The sequence below is a fragment of the Perognathus longimembris genome, chromosome 8 (assembly GCF_023159225.1).
Source record: "Perognathus longimembris pacificus isolate PPM17 chromosome 8, ASM2315922v1, whole genome shotgun sequence".
Classification (NCBI taxonomy): Eukaryota; Metazoa; Chordata; class Mammalia; order Rodentia; family Heteromyidae; genus Perognathus; species Perognathus longimembris.
Window position 1 is genome coordinate 72,155,727 of NC_063168.1, and position 19,648 is coordinate 72,175,374.

The 19,648-nt window shown below is 60.5% G+C and overlaps 1 protein-coding gene across 1 annotated transcript in view; it reads right to left on the minus strand.

Moving 5' to 3' along the window:
- Greb1 (growth regulating estrogen receptor binding 1) overlaps nucleotides 1–19,648 on the minus strand; it is a 51,424-nt gene that overhangs the window by 17,685 nt on the left and 14,091 nt on the right. Inside the window, 14 exon segments of the mRNA XM_048352175.1 lie at nucleotides 367–566; nucleotides 1,160–1,275; nucleotides 2,268–2,607; nucleotides 4,160–4,296; nucleotides 5,419–5,614; nucleotides 6,682–6,862; nucleotides 7,646–7,843; nucleotides 8,256–8,384; nucleotides 9,120–9,248; nucleotides 10,489–10,848; nucleotides 12,381–12,563; nucleotides 14,436–14,579; nucleotides 15,187–15,300; nucleotides 17,680–17,808. Coding sequence (XP_048208132.1) covers nucleotides 367–566; nucleotides 1,160–1,275; nucleotides 2,268–2,607; nucleotides 4,160–4,296; nucleotides 5,419–5,614; nucleotides 6,682–6,862; nucleotides 7,646–7,843; nucleotides 8,256–8,384; nucleotides 9,120–9,248; nucleotides 10,489–10,848; nucleotides 12,381–12,563; nucleotides 14,436–14,579; nucleotides 15,187–15,300; nucleotides 17,680–17,808 — 2,556 coding nt within the window.

The following is a 19,648-nucleotide window of genomic DNA, read 5'->3' on the forward strand; positions in this document are numbered from 1 at the left end:
AAAGGAAATCAACTCATTATCTGACTTATGACACGGTAGCCTCTCTGTACAAAACCTTACCGACCTCAATAAAATTACATTAAAAAATAAATAAAGTCACCGACTTTAAGAGTCTGCCTGGTTAGCACCCTGCTGAGTTATTCACAGAGAATAACTAAGCGACTCTTACTCCACCCATCATTTGAAGAAAGCATGAACGTCAACTCAAGGAAGGACAAAGGTTTTGTGTGCTGGTACTAAGGCTTGAACTCAATCTCATGGGCTTTCCTGCCCGGGCTGGCTTTGAACTGTGATCCTCAGAGCCCGGCCTCCTGAGTAGCCAGGATTAGAGGGGGTAACCTGCCACCAGTGCTTACCCCGCCTTACCTTCTGCTCCCGGCTCCTCGTCCTCGTTGTCGGTGCTGCTCAGCTTCTCCCCGTCGCTCTCCAGGGCCTCGGTCCTGGCCCCCTTCTCCAGCGGCCTCTCGCTGCTCACGAAGTAGGCGGCCAGGCCCAGCTCCTGCTCCAAGGCCGTCCTCACCAGGCAGGACGAGTTGATGAGACGCAGGTCACAGTATCGCAGGGACCTGGGAGGGCACGGAGGGCGTTTGCGCTGGCCTTCCGCCAGGGGGCGATGTTCCCAGAGCTCCGGTACCCATGTGGGGATGCGGGATTCCCACACGTGGGACTGCAGGTCCTCCCACCCCTGAGACCGCAGGCCCCCCCCCCCCACCACGTAGGAGCCTCACGGCACAGCCAGGCGCACAGTCAGGCTCTGGGCACCTGCCGTGTGTTCTGCCCTGTGGGATCTGAACTCACAGGGGCACCCAGGCGAGCCAGGCGTGGAAGCGCGGCTCCGCCCCCTCCCCAGAGCTGGAGGCTTTGGCAAGCCGTGCGGCTGCTCGGAGGCTCTGATTTTGTTTTGTTGTTGTTTTTAATCGGAAAGATGGACTGAATCTCAACAAGCGGCGGCGCGCGCCCCCAATTGTGAAGAAATGGAGTGACTCGGTCACACGTAGCCAGGCCAAGGCCCACGCTGTAAGGAAGGGGCGGAAGCGGGGGCCGGCAGCCATGGATGAGACAGCAGACTGCTACCCTGAGGGTCTGTACAGAACCCTAGGGACCCCTGGGCCAGGGGCACCCCACCTCCACCCCCCTACCCCCCAGCCCCCAGCCCCACCTGGGCAGGGACTCCCCGTGGGGATCCATGCCACTGAAGATGAGAATACAGGGCAGGCCTTCCAGCTCCAGGTAGGTCTGAGGCCTCCACTCGGCATCCTCGATCTTCTGCCACATCTGCAGACAGGAAACAGAGAGAAAGCTGGAAGCTTCTACACCCCAAGGTCCAGGGCACCGCACCGTCCTCCTGCGGATTCGGGCTCCGGACGGTGCTCGGCAGGAAGGAAGCGCGTCTATGCCTTCCCTCATAGGCGGACGCTGGATCTGAACCGTGAAAGCCAGACGCGGCTGACACCCGCCCAGGGTAGAGGAGAGTCAGCCGGACGCGGCCGACGCCCGCCCAGGGTAGAGGAGAGCCAGCCGGACGCGGCCGACGCCCGCCCAGGGTAGAGGAGAGTCGCTCTTAGGCGGGAGCCAAAGCGCATGTCATCTCTGCACATACAAGCGAGGTGGAGAGAGACCACGTCCAGGAAATGGAAGCATGGGCTTTGCTGCTGGTGCTGGCGGTGCTTGGTTTGGGTTTTGTTTCCTTTTTCTTTGGGGGACGGGCGGAAGGGGAGGCAAGGTGAACGAAGGAGTCACGACGGTATTCGGCGTGTAATATAATTTATGGGCAGAGACAAGAGGGGGGCGTAAAGGAAGGGGGGACGATCGTCCAAAAGAGGAAGGCGCTCACTCCCTGACTTAGGAAATGGTAAGCCTCTGTTCCACGCCTTAATAATAACCAGTTATCTTTTTTTTTTTTTAAGGAAGCACATTGCACTATGAACAAGCACTCACGGCAGGTTCCCTGCGTGTGTGGCGGGTGTGAGTCCTGACCCGCACACGCCCCCTCGCACGCGCCGGGTGTCAGGGGGCAGCTGGCGGGCCGGCCGTCCTCCGGGAGGAACACGACCCTCATCTGCCTCTGCCCTTCCCGTTTCCCGCGGGCTCGCTCCTCCCAGCTTCCCGCCCGGACCCTTAGCCCACCGTGGAGCCGGCACCGCCAGGCCTCGGGGTACAGAGCCCCGTGGGGGTGGGGGGGGATGGGAACCCTGTCTCGCGCCCCTCCAGATGTGCGCTTGAAAGGACGGGCCGCCCCCGCCCCCGCCCCCCCCCGGGGCGCCCACCTTGAGCCGCTTCACGAAGTGCTTGGCCACGCTGATGCCGGAGCTGGGGCTGCCCAGGATGATCTCGAAGTGCTCCTCCAGGGCCAGGCGCGCCCGCACGTGGGCCAGCCGCTCGTAGGCCACGGCGGCCAGCGGCGAGCAGGGCACCCGCAGCAGCACCATGAGCCCGTGGCCGCAGGGGCACCGCTTCGGGGCGTCGAGGAGGTTCTGCGTGATCTCCAGCGTCTCCACCGACGTGTGGTTCTTCATCTGCGGCAGGCCGCTCGCCGCCATCAGCGCAGCCGCGTAGTGCTGCACGAGAACAAAGGTCCTGATCACCGCGCTGTGCAGGCGAGGGAACCTGCGGGGAACACAGAGACACCGCGGCCGGCCGTGACCCCGGGGGCCCCAGGCCGGCGGCTGCCCGGGCGCCTTGGCCTTGCCAGCCAGGCCCCAGCGCGGACCAGGAGCGCCGCCCGCGGGCGGAAAGGCCTTCTTCGCCCCTGCCCGCCGGAACGCATGAAACACGGGCCTGGGCGGTCAAGTAGCGGATGAAACATGAGCTCTACTCAGGTTCCCAACAGAAATAGAATAAAGGTGGTTGCCGCGTTCCCCAGACTCCTGGAACATTCTTGTCAGTGACAGAGAGTTCCCAGAAACAGAACTAAATGCGATCCATTCCCACCGATGGGCTATACAGGTCAAGACAGTCAAAGCAAGAGTCCCCATCCAGCCTGGTGGGGGGGGGTCCCCTACACCAAGGGGGCGGGGGGGGGGGGCCGATGGCAACACCGTGTGTACTGCCGGAGCACCGCCGGGAAAACAGAGGGCCCCGGGGAACCACGGAAATAAATAAATAAATGGGTGTCCACGAGGCTGTGTGACCTGTTCAGGCCGGAGCCATCGTGTGGCAATGTCGCACGGGGTGCAAGCCATCGGGGGACCAGCTTCCGGTCCTAGCACCGGGGACAGCTCCTCTCCACCCCCCCAGCAGGTCACCTGCTCCCGGTTCCCAGTCTGCCTTCTCGTCTCCATGTGCAGCTGCTTAACTGCTTTGGGGGTTGGATGAACAGGAGGACAGGCCTGGACAACTTGCTACTCCCACTGCTCTGTCACATAATGCCCTCCCCAAGGGGGCGGGGAGGGGAGGCCCGCAGGCAGGCAAGCAGGCAAGTGAGCCCTCAGGCAGGAAGGTAGGCCCCAAGGCTGGCACCCAGGCAGGCTGGCAGGCCGGCGTGTCAGCCCCCAGACAGGCATGCAGGCAGGTTGGCAGGAGCTCTCTTTTTTTTTTATTTTTTGCCAGTCCTGGGCCTTGAACTCAGGGCCTGAGCACTGTCCCTGGCTTCTTTTTTGCTCAAGGCTAGCACTCTGCCACTTGAGCCACAGCGCCCCTTCTGGCCTTTTCTGTGTATGTGGTGCTGAGGAATCGAACCCAGGGCTTCAAGCATGCTAGGCAAGCACTCTACCGCTAGGCCACCTTCCCAGCCCCAAAAATGAGGCAGGCCTCTTGTGATGGGATCGAAGGAGACATTAAGGAGTCTCCCTCTCTTCGTTTTCAAAATGAGAACAGCGGCGGCGGCTGTCTTGAGGAGGGGAGAGAAGCACGGAATGAACGAGCGGCTAGCGCTCCCCCGAAGTAGCTGCCTGCAGCCGTTACGACAACGGCTTCCGTCTCCTCCCACCGCCCCACCCGCCCGCCCGCCATCCACAAATACCCGGCTTCAGAAACAACCCCGTGTGTTTCTGCCCTTGCTCATCTTTAAAACATAAAAATACCGCCGATCCGACGTGACTTGAGCACACCATGAGGGAGGACTCCTTCGTGGGGAGCCTGAGTCGTGCAGGGAGGGGGGGAGGGGGGACCCCCTTCCTGGAAGCGCTCCCGAGCCCCAAGCCCGACGTGAGACCCGTACCTTTTCCCCAGGGCGGTCACCATGGCCTCGAAGGAGCTGTCGTATCTGAGCAGGGGGAGGCTGTGTCCTGACAGGGTGGACTCGATAAACTCGGACAGCCCGAAGTACTTCTTATTCTCCTGATACAAGTCCACACCCTGAAACACACACGAGCACGGGTCACGCACCGGCGTCCAGGCCCGGGGGGGGGGGGGGGCCGGGACAGACCTGGGTGGGCATCGGCATCTGCCCCCGCGTCCACCCTGAAGTCCCCTACACGGCCTTCTACCAACTTCATTCTGCAGTCCCAGGGCCAACCGCAGCTGGGCTTTAAGGGGGGTGTCACCCCACCCACCGGCCCGCCATTCACTTGGCCCGGGGTCTTCACTAAAAAGAGATCTGCCTCAGCTTCCCTCTTCTTTTGTCCATTGAAAGCGTAATCCTAAACCTGGTGCTGGAGGCTCACCCTGTCATCCTAGCCACTCAGGAAGCTGAGATCTCAGGACCACAGTTCAAAGCCAGCCTGGCAGGAAAGCCCATGAGACTTGTATCTCCAATTAACCACCAGAAAACCAGTGGTGCGGTAGCTCAAGGGCTAGAACCCTTCTCCCCTGAGTTCCTGGGTATAAAGCACTTGGTGGACAGTGTCCAGCCACCATTAGCGGCTGAGTCCCACGCTTTCACATTCTTAGAAGGCCTCAGGATGCTCTCGAGAGTTCCCAGCTACTTATTCTTCCTGGAGTTAGCTAGAATCCAACCCACCAGACTTGCTTTGGTCCTTCGCTTTGAGGAGAACATGGCAGGTAGTAAACTAAAGCCAAACTCCCAGGTGCATGTTCAGCCCGGAAAAGGGGACTGTGAAGCTGGCTGTCCACCAATGCAGGACAGAAAATACAGAAACGGCTGGGTGCCAGTGACTCACGCCTATCATCCCAGCTACACAGGATGTTGAGATCTGAGGATCCCAGTTCAAAACCAGCCGGGGCAGGAAAAGTCTGTGAGACTCTGATCTCCCAATCAACCACCAAAAGGGTAGAAGAAGTGGGGCTGTGGCTCGAGTGGCAGAGTGCTAAGCCTTGAGCAAAAGAGCCGAGTGCAGGGCCCTGAGTTCAAGCCCCAATGCTGGCTCCAAGAAAGAAAAGAAAAAAAAAAAGCAAGAATTTAAACCTAACCCTGAGTCAACTCAAAGATCCACTCCTCCCCAACCACAGGGCTGGAGACTTCTGCGGGACGCCACCTAGCTAAACGCCGTATTAGTGCGGCGTTCCGGATGCACTCACGTTGCTGTAGGCGACGGGCCAGTGGATCTCGTTGTAGGGGCTGATGAGCGTGTGCTGCGTCTGCAGGGCGTATGGGAAGGAGGTCACGTGGAGGGTCACGATGTTGGGGGCCTCCTTCACCTCCCTGCAGTTGAGCAATCTGTCCACCAGGCCCACGGTCGGGTCGCTTGGAGAATAGAGATTATGAACAGCGCTACTGAAGGGGAAAAGGAGAAAGAAACGGTAAGTGGAAGCATCAACACAGTTTTCTAATTCCAAACTCGTGTCACTGGCCCCCAACTATGTCGACCATTGAAGTCAATGGCTTTGCCCGTGACTAAGAAAAGAAAAAAGCAAGGGCGGAGCCTGAGGGATCCGTCAGGGGTCTACGGACTCGATACTGTGGTTACAGAGGATTTCCTGCAGAGTACACGGTCTGACGACTCATCCAGACTCCGGCCCTGGGGGGGGGCTCGTGAATCACACTGAATCCGACCTGATGGTGGGCCTGTGTCCTTCATGATGGAGACGCAGGTGAGAAAGGAAGGAGGCGTGTGAGCCTCCCATGAGCCTCTTGGTGTCCCACTGACGGGACACGCGTGCTAGGAAACACTCTGAGGTTAGAGGAAACGGGAAGCACTGGGCCTGAGATCAGTAAGGCAGCCCCGCTCAGTACCCTCCGTGGGGCAGTGGCCCCAGCACTCTATGAATCTAGAAAATGGGGGGTGGCGGGGGGAGGGAACCAGCGCTTTTGCTTCCAGTGGCTGGAAGTCCCTCAGAGAAACCCACCTCCAAGCTAGCTTTTTCTATCATTTTAAGACGGCGATAGCTGCCGATCACTGGAGACTGTTCGAATCTCTGGGTTATAAATTACGCAGAGGACCCTCCAAGCCCTGGCCGGCTCTGTGACCTGGTCCTGGTGTCTACCGGGTACAGTTACCTAAGCCCGGTTCCGGGGAGGTGACCATTTACATCAGACACCGCGGCGTCCTGCGCGGCCGGCGTGAAACTTGCCCGGATGGACACTCACCTTAAGTCACCCCTCAGGCAGCGGAGGCAACAGCCCGGACCCCTGGACCAGGCCACTAACACCCCTGCCCCGCGCGGCCCTGACTGGGGTTGCAGCAGATGAACCCTAAGTGTCCGGAAAACACCCATGACATCTGCTGACAGTGCCCGGCCCCCACCCCACAGGTCTGCGTGAGCCGCGTGCCCTCGGCCCCAGTGCTGGGAAGGCAGACCACGGGCCCGCCACGGACCCGCCACGGGGCCGGCCGTTCTCACCTCACGAGATCCCAGTGGGCATGGTCGTGGATCAGGACAAAGAGCGTGTGGGGGTTCTGGAAGGAGTTTTGCACAAAGGCCTTAAATTTCGTCTGGGCCTCGGCATCCAACTTCAGAACGTGCTGTTCCACTCTCTGCTTCGTCGTGGGCTCCTTGTCCAGGCCGAGCTCCAGCAAAACCCCTGGAAGCAGGGGGACACCTCAGTAACTCTGAAATCACCACCATGGGCGGGGGGGGGGCACCACAGACACCCGAGCACCCGCTGCTGCGGGCGGGCGCCGAGCCGCAGACGGGACAGGCAGGAGGCCCCTCTGCAGAGGCCGGCCTGCCACACACAGGAGATGTGTGTGCATCCAGACGTGGCCTCTCCGGAGGGGCGGGCAAAGCCGAGTCCCCGAGCAGCTGTGCAGGAGCAGGGGAAGGCGAAAGGAGGGGCTCTGCACCCAGAAAAATCACCTCTGCGTGTGCACGGCCGGCCCCGCGCAAGGCCAGGGCAGAGGGACCCCTCAGAGCTGAGGCCCGGCTCTGTGAATCTGACACACACACACAACACCCCCGGAAGGGCAGGAAACCGGGTGGGTGTGGGAGGGAGCAGTCACTAATGCCCAGGACGCTCGCCTGGAAGGGACGCAGCAAAGGCTCCGGACTTGGTTTTGCCAGGGCTGGGGAAGCCTTGATTGTGCCAAAGGCCATCTGGACACTGACCGCATTACTGGATGCATTAGCCATCGGGCCAACAGCCACAGGCGGCCTGCGAGAAGCAGCACCCCTGTCCTGTCCTTGACCCAAAGACCTCGCGGAACTTTCCCACCCCCCACACATGCTCCCATGCTGGGCCGATAAATCGCGGTCCCCGAGCGTCCGTGCCACGACCTAGCACGGAATGGCATCGGCGTTCATCACGGGAACGGACGTGAGCCCGGAATCCTCCCCCCCCCCCCCCCCCCGCCCCGCGGGCCCTGACCTGAGCGCCAGACGTGGCAGACGGTCTGCTGGTACGTCACTTCCGACGGCGGGATGCAGATGAGGAAGTCCACCTTCTCGAAGGATCCCAGATCCAGATTCTGGGTGCTGGAGTCCGCGATGGAGCACACGTGAGACAGAAGCTTCTGGGCCACGGCCAGCTGGAAGGGCCCGACGCCCCGCGGCTCCAGATGGTAACCTGCAGCCAGGAGGGGGGCCCGGGTGAGGAGTGGGGGGGAGAGCCGAGGGGGACGCAGGCAGCACCCACCCGGCCCCGCTTCAGTGCGGGGGGTGGGGGGGAGGGGCAGGGGCTCACACTTGTAATCCCAGTGACTCCCAGGAGCATGGATCAAAGCCAGCCCGGAGAAGACGCATCTGAGAGACTCTTAGCCCCCGTGAGCCAGCAGAAGAGCTGGAAAGGGAGCTGGGTGTGGCTCCGGAGGTAGGGCGCCAGCCTTGAGCACACACGAGAAGCAGGAGTGCCCAAGCCCCGAGTGCAGGCCCCAGGGCGGCATTAATTAATTAATCGTTAAGTCCCCCACCTCCACCCCCGTGCCCACCGTTCTCGCTCCGTCCTCTCCGCCACCCGCCCGGCCCTTGGCGTCACTCACTCGCACACGCGGGGCCCCCGCTGACGTCCAAGGCTGCCGCTTTAGCCACCGAGGAGACGGTGGGCGGGGAGGAAACACGGCCTTGCTTTTCCTGATGGAATTGGTCCAGCAAAATGTCAATGTCACCCTCTGCCCAGAAACAGAGAGAACGGACAGAAGTGGGTTTCCAACGGAGTGCAACTGGGAACCGCGGGGAGGACGGCCTCGTGGGTGCCGCGGGCACCCCACGGGGCGATGGGAGGAAGAGGCTGACACCCAGACTAAGACCCGGATGGTTCCACGAGGCGAGGCACGCCACAACACGGCAGGCGCCCGGGCGGAGGAAGAGGGCCGCCGCGGTCACGGACAGAGCGGAAGAATCCCAAGTGTGTCCGCGACGTCGAGAGGGAAGAGCAGCTCAAGAAACAGGAAACACAGCCGGGCCGTCCTGGCTGCTCAGGAGGCTGAGATCCGAGGACCGCAGCACAAAGCCGGCCTGAGCAGAGAAGTCTCTAAGGCTGGCGTCTCCAGTGAACCACCAGAAAGCTCGGAGCGGAGCCGTGGCCCAAGTGGTAGAGGGCTAGCTAGCCGTGAGCAAAAAATGGGATCTGAGTTCAAGCTCCAGTGCTGGCACGCACAAAAGGAAAAGGAGGAAAGGAAAAAGGAAGGGAGTTACAAATCCCTGGCCCCCTCCACCCCCCACCCAAAGAGTTGCAGAGCCCAAGCAGGAAGCAGCAGCCAGCCAGAGGTCATCCGACAAGAGGCGGGAACGGCCAGCCCATCCCCGAGGAGCCAGACACAGCCGGCTCTGCTTCAGCAGGTCACACACGGAGGCGGAGACCCTGCCTTTCCAGTGCACGCGTGCGCCCCGCGGTGCAAACCTACCCGGACAGAAGGTGCTGAAAAAGGCCCCCAGGGAGTCCACTTGACCGGTGACCAGTTCATAGTGGACCTCCCTCTGGTACTCCGCGGGGCTGAGCAGGCTCTCGGAGAGGATCCGGGCTTGGTATTTGCCTGGAAAGCAAGCAGCAGCTAGCTGTCCCTGAGCCTCGTCCTCCACCCGGAGGTCAAGCTCGGGGCTTCTCGGCTCATACCCGAGCCCTGGCACCCAGGGCACCCTGGCAAAGAGCGATCTCGTCCTGTCCCAGTGGAACGCAGGGAGGGAGGGAGGGAGGGAGGGAGCGACTGAGAAGGTGAGGTCACGGAGAAACTCCTCTCTCCTCCCCGGTGACCTGTGAACTGGAGCTGGTCACCGACCCCCTGTGTCCACCCACCCCCTCCTCTGCCCGAGCCGCTGACGGCAGCGTCGGCCTCGCAGGCCCGTGGTGAGGTGCCGCCGATGAACTATGCCAGACACGCGAAAGGAACTGCTCAGATTCGGGGGGGGGGAGGGGGTGCCGGGGGATTCATCAAAAACAATTCCTCTCATCTGCAGGAACGCAGGAGAACAGCCAAGGCGGTGCACAGGAGCAAGGTGCATTCTTTAGAAAAATAAAACGTAGTACAAAAAAAATGTCAGGTTAAAAATGCACCACATCCGTGAACACTTAAAACAGTCAAAAAAAAAAAAAAAGAAAGCTGGGCACTGGTGGCTCACGCCTGCAACTCCCAGCTAGTCAGGAAGCTGAGATCTGAGGATCCTGGTTCAAGGCCAGCCGGGACAGAAAAATCCCTGAGACTCTTATCTCCAATGAAACCGCCAAGAATCCAGCAAAATGGAGGTATGACTTCACTGGGAGAACTCCAGCCTCGAGCAAACAACCCAAGCGGGAGTGTAAGGCCCTGAGTTCAAGCACCCATAACAATACACACACACCACACACCACACACACACACACACACACACAGGTGTGCACCTCCCCAGGTGTGAACTCTCAGGCCAGGGACAGTCCTCAGCCCCGCCCAGCCCCCCGCGGCTGTGCAGAGCAGGTTTTCAGGGGCTTTTTTCGTGCTGACTTGGCAGGCTGGCTTGTTGTCTGGCAGCACCATCAGGGCCTTGTTTCTTATTTCCCTTCAGCCCCGCAATCAGCTGAGAACGGGAGTCTTAGTGTGCCAGGTGCCAGGTGCCAGGTGCCAGGTTCCAAGCCGGGCCCAGTCAGAAGCCCAGGCAGGGCCGGGTCTCTGGGGGAGGGAAGGAGCTGCTGACGGCACCACGGAGCTCAGGAGTGGGGGCTGCGTGTTGCAGGCCCAGAGCCCCCCGCCCACCCCCCTCCCGGTTTCCCGCTAGCCGAGCGGCCGGCCGGGGCTCACCCACCGGTGACGGCGATGCAGGAGTCGATGGCGGCGTTGCGGCAGGCGCAGATGATGACCACGTAGTTGGTCTTGGCGAGCTTGCCCTCGACGAGCAGCCGGAACATCTCGGCCAGGCCCTCGGCCAACGAGGACGCGCACTCGATGACGTGCACGCTGTCGTTGCAGGAGCTGGCGGCCAGGCCGGCCAGCCAGGGCAGCTGCGCCGAGGTGACCGGGGCCACGGCGCCGGGGCCCAGCGCGTAGGGCGGCGGCGGCGGTGCCGCCTGCGGCTGATACTGGCGGATCTCCGTCAGGTGCGACTCCCGCCAGGAGCGCAGGAAGATCTGCTCCAGGTCCTCCATCAGTGGCACCTGGTCCGCCGCTGCAACACGGACATCGACGCTGTGGGCGACCGGGCTCACACCAACCCACCACCAGAAGCCCCCCGGCGTGAGCAAGCTGAGTGAGAGCACGAGGCCCTGGGTTCGAGTCCCAGTGCTGGCACGGCCTACAGACGCAGCTGCACCGTCCTAACGCAGCCACACCCCCAGGTAGCCTGCTTCCATGCCCACATGTGGGCGTGGAAGACGGTGACTGCATTCGACCCCTCCTCTCCTCTCTCCATCCACCCGCCTCCCCCCCCCCCACCTCCCTGCACGCGACAAAGCACGTCCGGCTTCCCGGCTCTCGCTCGCCTCGGCTGTGAGTCGGCTGCTCTGAGGGGTTCCACAACTGGAACCCTGCCCTGCGTGCCCCCTCCCCGAGCCCCTGCGGGACTGAAATAGCTGTAAGGACGGTGGACACGCAACACGGGCTCTTCCTGCCTCCTTTCTGGAACCAGAACTCTCCAACCACCGTCCCACGCCGGGTTAGCGGGTGTCAACACCCGAGGTACCGCGTGCTCAGCGCCCTCTACACACACTTCCCAGGCGCTCCTCTTTCTCTACGGAACACCGCGTCCCGCGCCTGGATTCTTAGAGATGGCTTATGCGCAGCCAGTGTCTCGTCGGATCGTTTGCAAAGGAGCTACCCGTCAGCTCCGCGCCATACCGAGTTTCCTACACCCTCTACGCGCAGGGCCAACGCTGGGTTTACTGGCTGAAAATATATCACATCTGTGCTCATTTGCACCCCTTCCGGGACTTGTGAGGACAAAGGCTTTTCAACATTGGGTTCCGATGAGGTTGCTCTGGCTTTGCTTTAATGAATGGACTGGCTTCTTTGGGGAGGGGGGAGCAGTCCTAGGCTTGAATTCGGGCATTGAACTAGGCGTGGTACCCGAGCTTCTTTTGCTCAAGGCTGGCACTCCGCCACTTGAGCCACAGCGCCACTTCTGGCCGTTTCCTATATACGTGGTGCTGGGGAATCGAACCCAGGGCTTCCTGTATACGAGTCAAGCACTCTTGCCACTAGGCCATATCCCCAGCCCTCGAGATGCACTTTGTAAATGGCCACCTTCCCAGGGGGCTGGGCCCAAATGCATCTTTGTGACACAGCCGTGATTCGCAATCGCCATTTGAATGCGGTGGTCAAACTGGGTGGGGCTGGTTTAACCACACCTGCTCATCCTTTACATCTTTCCCTCGAGCCCACGTTTCCTTTCCGGAGCCAGGGCCACCCGGCAAAGTTCCTCCAGAGACGTGACTACATTCCCAAACGGCTTCCCCCGCCTTCCTCGTGCAAACCCGGCTCACCTAGGCGGCCAGGGTTCCGAATGGCCACCTCCCCCGTCAATCAACAGTGTCCCCCTGCCCACAACACTCCAGCCGCGGGGCAGCGACCGGCACGGACCTGGAAACGCCCTGCTTCACTGGCTCCTGAGTCAACCCCCACCCACCCCCTCCACGCACCCCGGCCCCACGGGTCCCTGGGGCTCCGGGTGGGGGCCGTGGTGGGGGCGGCGGCGGGGCTCACCCAGCTGGACGAGGTAGTAGACGGTGAGCAGCAGCTGCATCTCCTCGGAGATGGGCTGGACGGAGGCGCCGTACTGCTCGTAGGCCCGGGAGACGGACTGCGAGTTCTGGTAGCAGGCGTGCAGCAGCGGGCTCACCACCACGTCGTTGAGGTTCCCGCAGAGGTACGGGAAGGTCCCATGGCCTGCGGAGGAGGAAGCAACGCGGGGCCTCGCAGCCGGCCTGGGCCACCGCCGCGGCCCCAGCTCCCCGAATCCGCAGGGGGAGGACAGGGGAGCTGCATGGGGGGGCGGTCTCGAGGACCCCTTTTCTGGGGAATCTCGGACGCACCTGCTCTGCCCTCCAGCACAGCCGCGAGTTCCCATTAGCACCGGAGCTGCGTGGGGCCTCGGTGGCGAGGTTCGGTGCCCTGATCTCGCTACCCCGTGGGCTGGGTTAGAACCGGGGCCCCGCCCGGCTCTAGGGTGAGCCTGTGAATCCCCAGCTCCACTAGGTCCCTGGACTGGAGGCCGAGGCTGGGCAGCGCTGCTTATAAACGTGGCAGCTCCCAAGAGGCCTCGCACTCGGGGCTCACCGCAGCTGCCACGGAAGCCAGAGGAAAAGAGAGCCAGGAGGCTGGGGTTGGGGGGCTGGGCGCCTTACAAGATGGCCAGTGTCACAGAGACGCCATGAGGAGACCCGGTCCAGAGACATGGGGCGTGCCTGGGCGCGGGCGGGGCCCATCCATCTCCAAGCCGGAAACACCCCAGCCCCCGCCCAGCCCAAAGCCCACATCTGCATCTTACTTCATGTTTTTTTTTTTTATATAAGAAAGAAATTTATTGTTATTATAGAGGCCATGTACAGAGGGGTCGCGGGGATAATGAACACATCTCGGCGTGGACAGTGCACCCTATTTCCAAAAGGGGACAGCCGTTCCTGGCTTTGGTTTGGCGGAGGTGGGGGGAGAGATTGTTTAGGAAAAGAAGCGACTCTTCTTAAAACGCAGCGGGCTGTGCCAGGCACCTGTGGCTCACGCCCGTCGTCCTAGCTACTCAGGAGGCTGAGATCTGAGGATCGCAGCTCAAAGCCAGCCCGGGCAGGAAAGTCCCTGAGGCTCATCTCCGGTGAACCACCCCAAAACGCAGGAAGTGGAGCGCGGCCCAAGTGGTAGAGCATTAGCCTTGAGCACAGCCACTCGGGGACAGCACCCAGGCCTTGAGTTCAAGCCGCGGAACCAGCACGCACACGCGCGCGCACACACACACACACACACACAAGAACAAACTGTGGATTACTTCTGCCACTTTCTTACCACAGTCCCTCCTCCACTGCCCACACCGGGCGGCGGCTGCTCAGTGAGGTCAGTGAGCAGCTCCCCACAACCAATCTCTGACTTCACTGAAACATGATTCCTTCTCTTCCTTTCTTTTTCCCACTCACAGCTGGTGCTCTGCTACTTGAACCATACTTCCAGCCCGTCCTTTTGCTGGTTACTTGGGAGATGGAGTCTCGTGGACTTTTCTGCCCAGGCTGACTTGGAACCTTGATCCTCTAGACCCCCCTCATTCGCTAGAATAACAGGTGTGAGCCGCTGGCACCCAGGTAGGATGAGAGTTCGTCAGGTGAGACAAAACCTAGCGTCCCCCAGAGCACGGCACCCATCAGCCCCTCGCGCAAACGGATCAGATTACGCTTTGCCCGATCCGGGTCGGGCTGCCTGGTCAAAGCGGACTTGTGGCTTTGAGTAACATTAGCAGACCAGGGCGACCGACCTCCTGGACTGAGGTCTGGGCTCACTGTCCACCTCCGATTCCTGGGTGCTCACCCAGCGTCGTGGCCTGGGGCGAGGCTGAGGATCCCGAGGGAGGGAAGGAAGGCCCTGGTTACCCACGGACGCGCGTCCCTGCGTGGGGCGGGCGCGGCCACGGCTGGCTGTGCGATTCCCGGCATCTGAGCAGGGACCGTGGCGCGCGGAGGATTTGGGGTTCGTGTCAGAAGCAGAGACTGAGAAGAGGTCCCCCTTCTCCCTCTGTTCTTGTGGCGTCTTCCCGGCTGCCCGCACCACTCCACTTGCCTTTAAAGATCACCGGCTTGGCCTTGCATATTTTCAGCAAGTTGTCTGGGACAGACACGGGCTCTCCAGAGGCCACCACCGGGAAGGTCACGGAAGCGGGTCCCACCAAGCCGGCCTGGGCCACGCAGGACAGGCCGGCACTTTCTAGAAACATGCCAAGCGTGTTAGGAAAACAAAGCACACACGGCAACCCCACCGGCCCTCTGTCCAACCAGGTGCCACAAAACTGCCACCCACTGACCCCCACCCAGCCAGGCACCCGGGGCGTCCCCACCCCACAAGCCACCAGCGATCCCCCTCCACCGAGGCCCTGCCTCTGTCCCCGGAGCCCCGCCCACCGCGGCCCTGCCTCTGTCCCCAGAGCCCCGCCCACCGCGGCCCTGCCTCTGTCCCCGGAGCCCCGCCCACCGCGGCCCTGCCTCTGTCCCCGGAGCCCCGCCCACCACGGCCCTGCCTCTGTCCCCGAGCCCTGCCCACCGCGGCCCTGCCTCTGTCCCCGGAGCCCCGCCCACCACGGCCCTGCCTCTGTCCCCGGAGCCCCGCCCACCGCGGCCCTGCCTCTGTCCCCGGAGCCCCGCCCACCGCGGCCCTGCCTCCGTCCCCAGAGCCCCGCCCACCACGGCCCTGCCTCCGTCCCCGGAGCCCCGCCCACCGCGGCCCTGCCTCTGTCCCCGGAGCCCCGCCCACCGCGGCCCTGCCTCTGTCCCCGGAGCCCCGCCCACCGCGGCCCTGCCTCTACTGTGTCACTTACCAGACTTAGCTCTGTGCCCGCCGGCTGGAGGGCACGCACCGTCTGGAGCCGATGGCGACTCTGGAGACCACCCTTTGTGGCGCTTCTTGGGTGGCCCAGAGTTCGACAAGATACCTAAGCAAAATTCAGACCATCACTAGGCTGCTACTGGAAATGAGCTTCCGTAAAATACACACACACACACACACACACACACACACACACCCCGCCACACCGCCCCGATCTAGGGAAAACCTATTTGGCATTCCTTTTCATCTGCAGTCTTTACGCAGTGAAATACCTAGGCAAAAAAAGGAAACATCTCACCCATCTTTGTAGATGCTTCTCTCCAGAGATGTGGGGGTGCCTGACATTTCTCGCTCCGCCTAAGGCCCCGTAAGTCTTTTAAATATAATAACAAAACCTACTCAGAGTGAAGGAGCAGTAGCACATGCCTATAATCCCAGCGGCTTTGGAGGTGGAGATAGGGAGATCGCGGCCTGAGGCCAGCCTGGCCAAAAGTAAGAGACCCTAGCTGGAACGTTTATGGGGACAGAGGCTTGGATCCCATGGCAGAGCGCTTGCCTAGCAGGCAGAATTCCAAGTTCAAAACCCAGTACCACCAAGAAAATAAACAAATAGGTAAAAACCCTACTTGCGGGGTGAAGGCACGCGGTGATACACTGTTGCACGTGTAGTTTGGGCTCAATACCCGCGTCGTCGTCATCCCTGTGATTCGCCTATGTATGTACATCTACATACATGCATGTTTGGCAGCAATTGTTTTAGTTCTTAACTTTTTTTTTTTTTTTCTGATCCTGAGTTCGCTTGAACTCTGGGCCTGGGCGCTGTCCCTGAGCTCCTTTTGCTCAAGGCTAGCACTCTACCACTTGAGCCACAGAACCACTTCCAGCTTTTTCTGTGACTTAGTTGATGATAATAGACTTTCCTGACCCTGCTGGCTTCCAACCGTAATCCTCAGATCTCAGTCTCCTGAGTAGGTAGCATTACAGGCGTGAGCCACCAGCACCAGGCTTGTCTTCCTCCCTGCCTTTTTTTGCTTACTGGGGATTGGCCTCAGTACCTCACACATTCTAGGCAGGGTCTCTCCTATCCGAGCCAGGCCCTCAGCCCTTTTGTCTGATAGGCCGTTTTTTATATTGAGAGAGAGAGGGTCTTGTTAACTTTGACTCTAGCACCAGATTCTTCTGCCTCTACCTCTCAAGCATTTGGAATCACAGATAAACTCCATCATGCAATAGATACTTTTTTTTTTTTTTTGGCCAGTCCTGGGCCTTGGACTCAGGGCCTGAGCACTGTCCCTGGCTTCTTCCCGCTCAAGGCTAGCACTCTGCCACTTGAGCCACAGCGCCACTTCTGGCCGTTTTTCTGTATATGTGGTGCTGGGGAATCGAACCTAGGGCCTCGTGTATCCGAGGCAGGCACTCTTGCCACTAGGCTATATCCCCAGCCCGCAATAGATACTTTTGTTGTTTTTCATTTGGCCGGTTTCTGTGCTTGTCCTGAGGCTTGAATTCGAGGCCTGGGCACCGTCCCTCAGTTTTTTGCTCAGGAATAACACTCTACCACTTTGAGCCACAGCTCCACTTCTGGCTTTTTGATGGTCAACAGGAGATAAAAGCATTTCATAGACTTTCTTGTCCAGGCTGACTCTGAACCGTGATCTTCAGATCTCAGCCTCTTGAGTAGCTAGGATTTCAGGCATGAGCCACTGGTACCTGACTACGACAAGACGCATCTTTGAAGAGCTAGAAGAGGGGGAAAAGTGCAATTCCAGAGTGCACCACCAGAGTCTCACCACTTGGGGGCAGTACTGACCCACCTGCTCTCTCTCCTCCCTCGCCCAACCAGGAACTGCAGATTGAAAGGGAACCAAGGTGGGTGGGACTCACTGCCGCTGGACAGTGGTTCCTGCTCACTCTGGATTAAAAACATGCACACGACCCCATTCCCACGACATGTCACAGATTAGGACGCAGCAAGTCCCTTCCATCCAGCCTAGAGGGTGGCTCTGCAGCCAAGGCCATAGGGCCCAGATCTCAGGTCAGGGTGACGGCCATTGGTGGCATGGGCCTCCTGTGCTCAGAAACTGGGTGAATCAGCCACATCGTGGCTGCCGAGTTCAGAACCCCGCGAGAAAGACAGGCCTGGCTGGCAGTGACTGAGATCCAGAATAGAGACCACAACCGGGACGAGGGGGGTCCAGGCTTCGGCTCAGCCAATGTGTTCGCCCCATGCCCAGGGGCTTTCCTGGGCCGAAAGATGTTCACCGACGGAGCAGAGCCGGCGCCCAGCCCCGCCCTGCCTCTTCCCCTTCAGGGTCTAGCTGGATGGCTTCTTCTTTCTTTCTTCTTTGAAATCCCTGGACTACCGGTGTGCTCAGAGGCTCCGGCCAAGCCACCCCAGCTTGCGTCCAAGGCCCAGCTGCCCCCGCCCAGTGCCCCCCGCCCCCCGCCAGCTCCCTCCCACCCAGGCCAGGCCAGGCCGAGCTACCTAAGGCTGAGGGCCGAGGCAGGGCCAACAGGCTGCTCTTCGCCTGCTGCTGGTGCTTGGGGGAGCCTTTGCCGTTGAAGACAGCCGGGGCGGGGGCCGCGGTCAGCAAGGCTTGGTCACAGGCTGGTCCTGCAGGCAAACAGGAGCAAGGAGGGGGCGTCAGTGTACCAGACACTCTGAGGAGGCGGAAGGAAACTTCCTTCTGTTTCCTCCAGTTTTCACAACTACCTTTGTAGTCCTGCCAAGCCAGAATCCTTCCTTCCTTCCTTCTTTCCTTCCTTCTTTCCTTCCTTCCTTCCTTCTTTCCTTCCTTCCTTCTTTCCTTCCTTCCTTCTTTCCTTCCTTCCTTCCTTCCTCCCTCCCTCCCTTCCTACCTCCCTCTCCCTCTCCCCCCTTTCTCTCTGTCTCTGTCTCTCTGATTCTCTGTCTCTCTGTCTCTCTCTCTCTGTCTGTCTGTCTCTCTCTCTCTCTCTCTCTCTGTGCCAGTACTGAGGTTTGAACTCAGGGCCTGGTCACTGTCCCTTAGCTTTTTCACTCAATGCTGATGTTCTACCACTTGAGCCACAGCTCCACTTGTGGCTTTTTTTTTTGGTGGTTCGTTGGAAATACCGAGATTCATGGACTTTTCTGCCCAGGCTGACGTCGAACTCCAGTCCTCAGGTTTCAACCTCTTGAGCAGCTAGACTGCAGGTGTGAGCCAAAGCTACCGCACTCAGCCCCCGTCTTGGGTCACCCTGCCCTCCCGACACACCCATGCAAGCGTGCACACATCTATGTCTGCTTGTATGCACACATACACACGCTTGCACATCTGCACACATACACACAAGCACGCCCATGCAGAGTCCTGCCCGCACACACGCACACGTGAGCGTGAACACCTGCACTCTCTGCCCATCCTCGGCGAGAACAGCCTGGGGCGAGCAGGAACGGGAACTCGGGGTGGCCGGGGCTCCCCACGCACGTCTGCCGCCCCTCTCACCCTCTAGAGTTCAAGTCTGTACCCCAGTACGGGCAAGGAGCCCCCTCAGGTTCTGTTTCCTGAGTCTGGTCTGCTCCCGGGGCCTGGCTCCCCAGACAGCTCCCAGGGTAACCACAGCTGCGGGTCCCCTGTTCAAGCTGTCCAAGCCGGGGGTCGCGGCTCTCGTCTGTCAGCCCAGCTGCTTAGGAGGCAGAGGTAAGGAAGATCTTGGTTGGAGGCCAGCCCTAACAAAAACGTCAGGGACACCCCATCTCAGCCCGTAAGGCAGATGGTGTGGTGTACGCCCGCCCCCACAGCTACCTGGGAGGCTGTAGGTAGGAGGACGACAGTAGGAAGGCAGCTCCCGTCCAAAAAAATAAATAAAATAGTGAGCTCTTATCTGAAAAGTAGAGCGAAAAAGAGCTGAAGGCGTAGCTCAAGCAGAATGTCTTGCCAGTGAGCACAAGGTCCTGCGTTCAAGTCCAAGTCAGTTCAGTTAGAACGGCCTGGAAGGCTTGGGTCTGGAGCAACACCAGCCCTTCCCTGTGGGTGCAGCAGGCCAAGGGGAAGGAGGAGCGTGGGGTGTGAAGCTGACGGGCCAGTGTGTGAATTCCAGGCCCGCCACCGACACGCCGTGGCAGCTGAGACACACTTCATAGAACAGAGCTGGTGGGCAAGGTGCTAAGAGGGAGAGCCAACAGCCCCCAGATCTTACCCAGTTCTTAAATCACCTGGCAAAGGGGACACGTGATTTCCCCCCACATACAGCCGGGTGGTGGCTCAAGCCTGTCATGCTAGCTATTTAGGAGGCAGAGACACACAGCCCAGGCATGAAAGTTACAGAAAATCCAACTCAACCAATGGCTGGGCGCAGTGTCGCCTGTCCCCCCCAGCTTTGGGGGAGCACATGGCTGGGCGCAGGGGCGCCCCTGTCCTCTCCAAGGACGCAGGGACGCGGAAGTCGGGGAGAGGCAGCCCAGGCCGGCCTGGAAAATGGTAAGCAACGCG